Here is a 12,059-nt window from a genome sequence, read left to right on the forward strand (position 1 = left end):
TCCCGGCAAGCAGGGGCAAGGGGGGCAAGCAGGGGAGAGTGTGTCAGGGGTGCACAGCAGGACCACCACAGTCCCAGACTGCATGCTGGGGGGGATCTAGTCACAGAGTGTTGGGGTTCTTAGCGACTGGCTTGTTTTGGCCTTGCTTTGAAATGGGATTAGCTTGATTTTTGGCTTATTGTGAAATTTGGGGTGCTTATTTACCATGCGAAAGTTGGTAACTGCTACTGTACCCCTTTCAAGAATCTGATTGGTCTTGTGTATCCCAAGTTCCACTTCAATCAAATACTACTTGCTTACAAAATGAGACATAAGAATTAGGGCTGTCAAGCGATTAAACAAAATCAATCGCAATTAATCGCGCGATTAAACAATAATAGAATACCATTTATATAAATATTTTTGGATGTTCTTCACAGTTTCAAATATATTGATTTCAATTACAACACAGAATACAAAGTGTACAGTGCTCACTTAATATTTATTTTTTATTATAAATATTTGCATTGTAAAAATAAAATAAATCGTATTTTTCAATTAGCTTAATACAAGTACTGTAGCGCAATCTCTTTATCATGAAAGTTAAACTTACGAATGTGGAGTTATGTACAAAAAATAACTGCATTAAAAAATAAAACAATGTAAAATTTTAGATCCTACAAGTCCATTCAGTACTACTTCTTGTTCAGCCAATTACTCAAACAAGTTTGTTTACATTTGCAGGAGATAATGCTGCCCACTTCTTGTTTGCAATGTCACCTGAAAGTGAGAACAGGCATTCGCATGGCACCGTGGTAGCCAGCATTGCAAGATATTTACGTGCCAGATTTGCTAAAGATTCATATGTCCCTTCATGCTTCAACCACCATTCCAGAGGACATATGTCCATGCTGAGGATGGGTTCTGCTCAATAACGATCCAAAAAAGTGCAGACCAACGCATGTTAATTTTCATTATCTGAGTCAGATGCCACCAGCAGAAGGTTGATTTTCTTTTTTGGTGGCTCGGGTTCTGTAGTTTCCGCATCAGAGTGTTGCTCTTTTAAGACTTCTGAAAGCATGCTCCACACCTCATCCCTCTCAGATTTTGGAAGACACTTCAGATTCTTAAATCTTGGGTCGAGTGCTGTAGCTATCTTTAGAAATCTCACATTGGTTCCGTCTTTGCGTTTTGTCAAATCTGCAGTGAAAGGGTTCTTAAAACGAACAACATGCTGGGTCATCATCCGAGACTGCTATAACATGAAATATATGGCAGAATGCAGGTAAAACACAGAGCAGGAGACATACAATTTTCCCCCAAGGAGTTCAGTCACAAATTTAATTAACAAATTTTTTTTTTAAATGAGCGTCATCAGCATGGAAGCATGTCCTTTGGAATGGTGGCCAGGCATGAAGGGGCATACAAATGTTTAGCATACCTGAGACATAAATACCTTGCATGGCACTTTTGTAGCCGGCATTGCAAACTTCTGTTCTCACTTTCGGGTGACATTGTAAATAAGAAGCAGGCAGCATTATCTCCCGTAAATGTAAACAAACTTGTTTCTCTTAGTGATTGGCTGCACAAGAAGTAGGACTGAGTGGACTTGTAGGCTCTAAAGTTCTACGTTGTTTTGTTATGGAGTGCAGTTATGTAACCAAAAAAAAATCTACATTTGTAAGTTCCGCTTTCATGATAAAGAGATTGCACTTCAGTACTTGTATGAGGTGAATTGAAAAATACTATTTCTTTTGTCGTTTTTACAGTGCAAATATTTGTAAGAAAAATAACGTAAAGTGAGCACTGTACACTTTTGTATTCTGTGTTGTAATTGAAATAAATATATTTGAAAATGTAGAAAAACATCCAAAATATTTAATACATTTCAATTGGTATTCTATTGTTTAACAGTGTGATTAAAACTGCGATTAATCGCAATTAATTTTTTTAATCGCAATTACTTTTTTTTCAGTTAATTGCGTGAGTTAACTGTGATTAATCAACAGCCCTAATAAGAATACAAAAGTGTGTCAGCACACTATTACTGAAAAATTGCTTACTTTCTCATTTTTACCATATAATTATAAAATAAATCATGACACCCCCCTGGTTGAGAAACACTGATATAACATATAGAGTAGCATAAACAAGTCATTGTCTTTATGAAATTTTAGTTTGTACTGACTTTGGTAGTGCTTTTAGCCCATTGTAAAACTAGGCAACTATCTAGATGAGTTGACGTATCCCCTGGAAGACCTCTGCATACCCTCAGGGATATATGTACCCCTGGTTGAGAACCACTGATATAAATGGTTTCTTCACATCAATATGAGGTGAAGACATTAACACATCCATGTATTTATAAATTCTAATAAACTGGAAGAGACTAACACATTGGACTTGGATAGAATTACGATACAAAGAACAGCGATCAAAGATGAGTTACGTCCATGGGTGATAGATTAATTCAGGAAACAAATAGTTGAGCTAAGAATTAATTATTTTTGAAACACCTTTCAAAATGGAGAAATATCAATAGTTAAAAAAAGTTCCTAGGGAAGAGGATAAACTATTATGGGCCATCGATGGGCTAAGTCCTTTTGACCCATGTACAGAAGGTCTATTCTATGTGTGGATCTTTCCCACATATATTGTGAGGGAGGGGAGAAGGAGGGCGTATCAGTTTCTTCACCGCAGGTTTTTCCCCAGTCTCCGCAAGTCTGGTGATTTGCTGGGGATAGAAGTTAAGAAATATTCCCCACATCAGCACTGGAGTCATCCCCAGAAGTGTAATACAGAGGTAGAATAAAAACGGATCATGAAATATAAGCAGCATTACATTTAATGGCAGGGCAGGGTAGTTTTGTTTGTGGACAGCAGGCCACCATTTCTGAAATCAGGAGAGAAGTTTTAGCTGATCATGCTTTTCTTCCCCAGATTTGACATGGAATTTCTGCGGTCCTTTGGCAAAAAAATGTTTAGAAATATGCAGGACATAGATGGCAGAGTTGTCAGCAAACTACTTCAGACATTAATATTCTATGGCATGCCTATGAGAACACACACTTACATACTTCCTGCATGTACCATACATCATATTTAATCCATCTTACAAAGCGGATTTTGAACTAGTATGTAAATGCTTTCTAGTTTAGAAATCGCAGATCTGATCAACTCTAAAGGCTCTCAAAAGTAGTCAGTCATGGCATTCCATTGTACCAGTTTAATAAATTATTATTAAAAATGTTCAGGAAATTTTTGTTGCAAAAAATGTACTGTTCAAAACTAGAAAGCAATTTTTAAACACCTTTACCATCTGTGACCCCTACTTCCAATATATTAAGTTACAAGACATTATTACATTTAATTTTTAATTTCATTTAAATCAAATAAGTGTCTTAAATGAATTGATAAAGGATTTATAATGACATATTGTGGCAGCTTATGCTGACAGACTATTATAACTGTAATTACAAGCTGTGATATAAAGAATTGAAAACCTCCTTTGGATCCAATTTTACAAGGATTGAAAATATACAATTATAAAGGAAATTATAACTTTCCATAACAAACATTTCTATTTTTTTTTTGGAAAGTAAATCTTTTGTAAAACTGTACTGAGCTGTCATCAATGTTATTAAGAATTTATTTAACACCTTAAATTAAATAGGACTGATAACTGACAAACTCAACCTATTCACATTTCAGTGGCACAAGTGATAGATACAGTATGCTCAGAAAGCAGAAAAGATGAAGGTTTAATTATTAAAAAAGCAAATACCAGTATGCCTTTCAAGAACTATTTTTGGGGAAGAATCATGTCCTTTTAATTACTTAAGGGAATTCTTGTAGCTGTATTTAAAGTAACTATTTACAGTCCAATCCCAGGCCCAGTGATTTCAGTACATTGAGGGTTACTGCAAGCCTAAAGCTCAAGTAAAGCTTTCTTCTTCCTTGTGAATGGTGAGAGAGTTAGAGATATGCACTGGGCTTTGAGGGGGGCTTAGGGAGCTCATGTCCTCCCATCAGAGTTAACTGCAGCCTCTCAACCTTTTATATACTGGGCCAAATATCCTCAGAATCTATCAGCTTGGCATGCAGCTAGCTTATGTAGTGTGCTGGGGCTTAAGTAATCAATTCTTCAAAGTAAACTAGGTTCTGATAACCTGGCTGCAAGACATTCACTTGAACCACATATTACTAGACAATAGTTTATGAAATTCCCTTTCTAACTAAGTAGGATTTAAATTTATGCCTGCTATCTTTTCAAAGGAATTTGAGCAATAGAATAGACCAAACTGCTCAAATTGAATGGAAAAAAAATAATTAAATTTTTATGACTCACATTGCTTTCTGTATTAGAGTGGGAGGAAGGGAAGAAGATTAAAAACCTCTCATATTCACATTCACAATCTGACAAATCAACGTTTTATAGAGCTTCTATAGTTTGGATAGATAGAAAAGGTATTGGAACTCTATAAAGATTATTTAAACTATATTTATTTGCATTATTACTTAATAGAGGCAACTGAACAAAAATGTGAATATCTTAAGAATCTGTGCATAAAGCTGCATACAGAAAAGTAACAATATCTCAGTCTCTCAGTAACAGGATCTCAGTCTACCACCAAAGGATTTACAGTAGGGCTCCTTTAAAGATGTTGAGATCTTGGCAAAATATTGTTCAGTTTTTGTGCTTAACCCATTTTCTGTTTTTCTGGTGTGATCCACTAAGCTCCCTTACCCCAGTCAGTTCCATCTCCTGAACTTCTAGATTCTCCGTCTCCATCATCTGATCCAACCAAGAAGTCAAACTCTTTCAAAGCTTCTTCTGTATCTCTGTCTTCACTGCTATCAGACACCACTCTTCTCCTCACCATCTAAATAAAAAGAAAAAAGCTAAATTAAACTAAAAATACAACTTTGTATCTGCCAGTACTATTTGCTTTCACATGTGGAACTAACAAAATTAGAACAGAGGCAGGAAAAAATTAAACATAGGGTACCTCTATTTTAGCGGCGGGGGCAGGGGGGAAACAGGACAAGGGAACACATTTGATTTATTCAAACTGTAAATCTAAAGGAAAGTCCTGTCAAAAACAACAATTTTCAACAATTTTTCTCACCCTAAAGCAGTCAATACACAACCGTAGCACATTAAGGGCTATACTGGTAATTTATCAGGGATACAGTCTACAAGTGTGACAGTCTGTATTCCTATGTTCACCCTTTTTACAAAACTATAATGGATTTAGTACAAAGTATGCCTTGTGAGGTATCCTTTGAAAACTCATAACGTGCTGATCATTACTGTCCTGGTAAAATATGTGTGGCAACGTTGTATGTAAAGTTGTAAGAGTCTACTGTAGAACATTACTGAGACTGCTTTGAATTCATTTAGCTTAAGTTCGGTATTAGATGCATTTTACCTTTTATTTACTTGTAACCAATTCTGACCTATAGGACTCATTTCTTGTAATCACTTAAAACCTATCTTTCTGTAGTTAATAAACTTGTTTTATCTAAACAATGTGTTTTTGGATTGAAATATTTGGGAAACTTCATTTGGGCAGTACAAGACGTATATTTCTGGGGGAAAGTCTGGGATTGGTGTCATCCTGCAATGTAATTCAGGAGTGGCTAGCTATAGCACTCATACAACATAGCTGGAGTTTGTGTGTGAGCAAACGGAGTGGTTGCTCTCAGCATAGCAGTGTAAGGGGCACCCCAGTTTTGAGAATTGAGGGGACACATCTATCCACCTGTCCAGACTGTACCATGGGTATTGTCACAACAAGTAGCTTGTGTATAAACATATATGCAAGGATTTTAGTCCAAAATAAATGCATAGTGGTTGGTTTTTACAAGAGGGCAAAAGTGTACACAGCACTTCACAAAAGCATCAAGAAAAGCAAGTATCAGTGGCCAGACAGGCTCTACTTTTCTGAAATCAGAGTTTTTGATATCCAGATTTGTCTTTGATGTGCCCCACCCTATAGACACACACAAAAACATAACAGGTGAGAGTCTGTTGAGTAGCTGCTGTCTTCTGATTTGTTCAGATTCATCTTTGCTGGGCAAATTGCTGGGCAAAATTGCCTATTTGTTGCACATTTTACCATCACCATCTATGTTTTTGTCACTTCTAAATTGGATTTTCTTTGGTCACAGTGGCAAAGTTAAGCCGATCTAAGCAGTAGTGCAGTGATACTCAATAGGCAGCCTCCGAGCCAAATGTGTTCCATCAAGGCTTCCTGTGTGGCCCATCAGCTCCCCTTAAAAATGTTTATAATTAAATTCACGAATAGTGATGCGCTGCCTACTATTTGCCTATGACTAATTCACGAATAGTGATGCGCTGCCTACTATTTGCCTATGACTGTTTTTATCTCCGACAAATAGGAAAAGAGGACATTGTGAACCATGTGAAGCAAGTTTCCCTGCCTAATTCTATGGCAGTGTGAAGATTGGAGATAAATTACAAGGATTGTCTGTCAGCACTGCTTTATGGTTTTAAAAATGCCAAATACACGTCTCTTGAAGAGGCTGAATCAAGCGATTTAAATGACACTGCCCAGCTATCACTGTTTGTTAGATTTTATGATGGTGAAATTTTCAAGGAAGAATTTTTATGCTTCATACCATTAGAAACACACCCAGGAGAGATCATTTTTGCAAAGGTAAAAGGCTTATTGAAAAAAATTTTTTAGATCAGCAGAAAGTGAATTTGCTTGTTACAGATGGCAGTCCCTTGATGACAGAGAAAGAAAGGCATTTATTTGTACTTCCTAGGTCTAATCACTATTGTACCATCAAACAACTAATTGTTCCGTTATTTTAAAATCATATTTAAATACCACTAACTGATTAGACAAACATGATTTATTAGGACAAAATTTTCAGACATTTTCATTTGATCAATTGTAACCTTACCATACATTGTATACTCAAAAGGAAGTTTAGTAATTTTGTAGTAGTATTGTTTGTATTTTATATAATTTAGAATGAAGGATAAAGAATAATAATGTAGCATGTATTAAATGTATTGGTGTATGATTTGATCATATCCTGCCAGCCTACCCTTTTTGAATAACAGAAAGAAATGACCTAATGGGCCATTGGTAAAGATTCATCAGCCAGAATCTGTGTCTGTGCTGATTTCAAGGCAGTGACAGACCTTTGAGGGTCACCAATTTGTTGTATGTTTAGCATTTTAAAATAAGTAAAACAATGCCTGATTGTTTTCTTTTGCATTGCAACTTGATGTTCCTGTTCAAAATGTTCTATGTAAATTAATTTTGTTGTGTGTGTGAATGAGGAATGTGTGTGTTAAGAGATGAGCGTAAAGACCACTGCTGAACCAGATGGTCTAGGGAGGAACTGGAGACAGACGCAAGGGCGCCAAGAGGCTGCAACACATCCCTATTAAAATGTCAGAGGAGGGCAGATTAAAGACTCTAAAAATGAGACAGGCACCTATCAATGGGAACAAGAAAGCTGTAATCACAATCAGTATGGGATAACTCCCTGAGGAACTTAATAAAAGAAAAAAAAAAACATTTAAAAAAACAAGCACTCGTCAAACAACAATTGATTACAGCATGACGGTGCAAAACTCATTGGTCCCAATGAAGGAAAATCACAATATAAACAGGGTGCCTTGCCATGAAACGTTGGGTTCGTCCTGCCAAGACTTCCCCAGAGCAGTGTGTCGCGACCGACGGAACCCAGCTCCTCCCTACCGGTGATCAACCTAGCTGGCCACTAGATTGATCCGGACTCTGGACTGGTAACTAGAACGTCGCTTGGCGGGAGTGAGTGTGAGTGTGGAGTGTGAGTGTGAATGCATATGCTAATTGTTGTATCTTCAATAAACATGGTGTATTGCCTTTTCCCCTGAAAAAGATTCTGTGTGCTTCTTATAAGCATAACAATTTGACAAAACAAAAAGGGATTGGGTTAAATAATAGGGTTGGGTTTATTCATATATTACAGGTACATTTACTTTAAGATTCTCTACAAGCTACTAAAAATGAAATGTAATACGTTTTGGGAAACTGCAAAAAGCACTTTCCTCAAATTAGTTTAAAAGTTTTAAGCCAATATAAGCAAATATTTTGCATCAAATGGATTTCTGATTTAGCATTACAGATTATACTTCTCAACGTCAAAAGAAGGCAGAAGATTGAATTAGAAGGTGTGTGGTTCCTAAAAAATAAAATTGATCAGATGTTCATTAAAAATAATTAGGTTCACAAACTTCTGGATTCAAATAGAGCAGGAGGTGGCAGGAGGGTTATTTTTTTTTTTTTAAAATAAAGTTAACAGAATAGACCAAAGAAGAGTAAAAAATAACATTTGGGGATCATTTTCAGGCTCCAAGTAGGCACGCTTACTTTGTGCACACAAATTCAGAAGCGTGTATCTTACGCTTCCAATCTTGCACACCCAACTAGGCAGATATACATTTAATCATATATGGGATACATTTAATAATTTGCATGAGGCACATGCAGATGCACATGTATAAGTGACAGAGAATCAACCTGTTTACGTTTCCTTAACCTCACACTTTCCTTTTACTTTTCTGTTCACCGCAAGTTTTTCAACAATGAGATTTTTTTGACCCACCGTTGAGGTATCAATCATTGTTTTCTCTCTTCCTTCAATATCTTCATCCTCATCTTCATCACTGAAATCTGCAGCTGCATTTTCAAGAAATTTGAAGGTCTCTAGCAGAGAGGCAGAGTCTGTCAATTCTGGTTTCCTAGATAAAAAACATATTTTGAATAAAGAAGAGCAAAAACAAACAAAAAATTGCATTCACCAATCTGGTTGTTTTGTTCTGTAATGACCAATACTCTGCAAGATAAAAATAAGTCAGTTGGTAAAATTGGACAATGATTATATGTCATTATATTTGTGGGCAAACAATATAATATTAACGATGGGTCCTCTTTTTTTTTTTTTTTTTTTTTTTTTACACCCTGTAATTATTTCTTACTCAGCTGCAATTCCCAACTTAACTGCTTCAATTTTTTGAAGTATTTTAGAACAGTTTCCAGCTGGGCCCACATCACAAAACACCATCACAACTGACACCCTTCTTGGCAGTTGCAATAGGGAGCACAAGGATTGAACGAGCCAAGACAGCCAAGCTAGCTTTCATGCATTCACAGGGGCACAGTAATGTGGCAGAGCAAAATATGACTTCACTGCTTCCTGTGATGCCCCCATCTTGCTGGGAAACAGAAGGCTCCAGACCCATCAATCATGCACCTTTGATGAGTACTAAATTTGCTACTATAAAACAGTTCAATGGGAAAAAAATCTGTTTAAGACTAAATTATGTAGTAGGGGCTCTAAAGAGCAGTTAACATTTAACAAAATATAATTTTGCTAACATTACTTTTGCCAATTCTGGCAAAAATCCAGAAAATGTCTCTGGAACAGGAAGGGTTGCTATGTCAACAACTGTTAAGAGAAAGAATCCAAGCTAGAGCCTGTGACCATTAATCGAGGTAATGTTGATGAACATGCAGTACAGTAAAAGAGATCCTAAGAATAAACACAATTAGTGAATCAGTACTTCAAACTCCTAGGATGAACAAGAATCCATAAAACCAAATCAGTCTAACACTACTCGCACTGGGACAGAACTCTGAACAAAGATTCTGGTAGGATAGCTAAATACAGATGGAAAAGTGGGAAAAATCTCCAAACCGCAGAGATATACGGAGAAATGAAGCTTCACCTTGCAGACATATCGTCTCTGCCTTGTGCTCTGGGAGATTTGGCAATCTAATAGCATTAACACCTAATGCTTTTACTTGTGGTATTCTTGCCATTTGGCAAATCACATGAATATCTAATATTTTTACTTGCTATTACAAGTGATGTCTAAAAATGCTGTTAACTGAAAAATAATGAGAGAAAACGTATCTATTTTTTAGTTTGTTTACATTGTGCATTCGACAGCACTTTGTGTAAAGTCAGTTTCAAGATTTACCCTGTTTAGTCAGCTTCCTTTACTGTTCGTATGGGCCTTCACACAGCAACAGGAGAGTGAAAATCATTAAAAATTATGAGTATGTGATTTGAAGAAAATTGGCAGGACTACTCAAGGATAAGGGTAGTAACTGAAATTACTTTTAACTCAATTTAAAAAAATGAAATACATTTCAACTTTACATTACCAATTATACTAGAATACCAGAAGAAAAAGTTTTAAATAGTTGAAAGTGAAACCTGTGGTTGACAGTTGGTTGATGTGTGACGCGTAATCGTGATAATGATAAAAGGCTGAACAGCAGGATAATGACAAAAGCAGCCGAAGTAGGGACTGCTGCATTAAGTGAGAGGGGGAAAAACAGGACTCAGCTGAGGGCACCCCTCCCTATAGCACCCTTATGGACTCATAACTGTGCAGGGGAAATTCCTCGCACACACATTGAGGGCAAGAGGACCAGGTGGTGCAATATGCTTTTTTAATGATTTCAGATTTGGGAAATATCTGAACTCACTCCTTTTTGGAATAGAGAGCATAACTACCCTCACGGAACTCCCAATCCTCTTTGAGATAACGTAGAGCATACACCTCCGCCCCCAATTCTGTTCTATGAGAAGTACCCCATAGATATCATTTAAAGCTCTCTCTGATGTGACTGGTCTCAACATACCAGGCAACCAACTTCAATTCCTGCCCTGAATTGTTCCAGCAAAAATTTTGGCTTGGGAGCCAGTTGGTCAAAACCTTAAAACATAAGATACTAGTCCAAAACGTATAATGTTCATCTGGCTTTCAAGGTCTAAAATTTAGGAGCTGGTTTAAACACAGTAAACTGTAAAACACGGGACACTAAAATTTAACTCACTTTTTTGTATGGTGATGCCACTGAGAGCATATTGAATTTTCTTTGCTGCTTCTAACATGACCCATAATATTTTATAATTTAAAATTAAATTATTTAACATTATATTACAGACAGTTATTGTCTTTGTAATGACACCTGAGATCTTAATTACTGGGGCCTTCCTGGGCCTTCCTCCCACCTTGAATTTTTCAGTTGCTGTGCCCTCCCTCCCACAAGGAAAGAGGTTAGTTCCTTCTCAGACACTCTTGTCAGTGACTAACAGTATCAAAGACTGAAGACAGGTTGTCTTAAATAAAAGCACACTTTATTGGTAAATTACAGAAACAGAGGAAATTCACAAAATAAAATAAATAGTTAAATACAGGCTCGCCTTAGACTAAAAAATGTTTAAGCAGGCCAATACAGAAAAAGTCTGTGTCTGACCCACAGTTTCAAAGGCCTAATCTAGAGCACCAGAAAGGTTTCATATGACCTAGGGTAGAGAGAGGGGTGGGAGAGCGTGTTTTAGCAAAATCCCCTCTCCCGCTTACAGAAAATACAGCTTTTTGTTCTCCCCAAGGCCTGCTTTGGGCCTCATATATGTTTTATATCACTTTCCTAAGCTATTTTTTGTTGACTCCTTGTCTCTTCCTACCAACAAAATCTGTTCAAATGTGAGGCCGTAGTATCTTTAAAAACTCCCTTCTCATGGTATGAAAGTTCTTTCAAGCCTGCCAAAATCTTAGTTAAGCTGTGTCTCAGACTGAGTACAGAAAACACATGCATACATATCAATTAGCTTATTCTTTTCTATGACTAGTGACTCTAAACATTTTGAAGAATTTTCATTACCATGCAGAGAGCCAGGCCCTTTATAATGCAGCATAACTAAAAATATGGAAATACATGTCACCAAATAAAGCTGTAGAACCACTTTAATATAATTTTTACCTTGTGTATAAATTTATGACAGGCTAGACAGTCTGTCACAATCTCTTTGAAAGTTCTAATGAATTAACACACACTATACAAGAAACAATGCAATACAAAATAAAAGTAGGAAGTAATACTTACAAAATGGTTTGGATGTAAACTGCAAGTTTACTGACTGAAAAAGCTTTCAGCCCATATAATTATGTCCCAACAAATGTACATGTAAAGATAAGGCCACTTGACTAGCCAGACCACACCACAAACAATTTTTGTAAAAAAATAATTGGGGTA

The 12,059-nt window shown here is 36.6% G+C and overlaps 1 protein-coding gene across 1 annotated transcript in view; it reads right to left on the reverse strand.

Annotated features, from left to right (window-relative positions):
- STRN (striatin) overlaps positions 1-12,059 on the reverse strand; it is a 96,133-nt gene that overhangs the window by 25,428 nt on the left and 58,646 nt on the right. Inside the window, exons 6-7 of the mRNA XM_065400689.1 lie at positions 8,614-8,749; positions 4,727-4,862 (exon numbers count right to left, since the gene is read on the reverse strand). Of these exons, the coding sequence (XP_065256761.1) occupies positions 4,727-4,862; positions 8,614-8,749 (272 nt within the window). The remainder of the gene's footprint in view (positions 1-4,726; positions 4,863-8,613; positions 8,750-12,059) is intronic.

The sequence above is a fragment of the Emys orbicularis genome, chromosome 3 (genome assembly GCF_028017835.1).
Source record: "Emys orbicularis isolate rEmyOrb1 chromosome 3, rEmyOrb1.hap1, whole genome shotgun sequence".
Classification (NCBI taxonomy): domain Eukaryota; kingdom Metazoa; phylum Chordata; order Testudines; family Emydidae; genus Emys; species Emys orbicularis.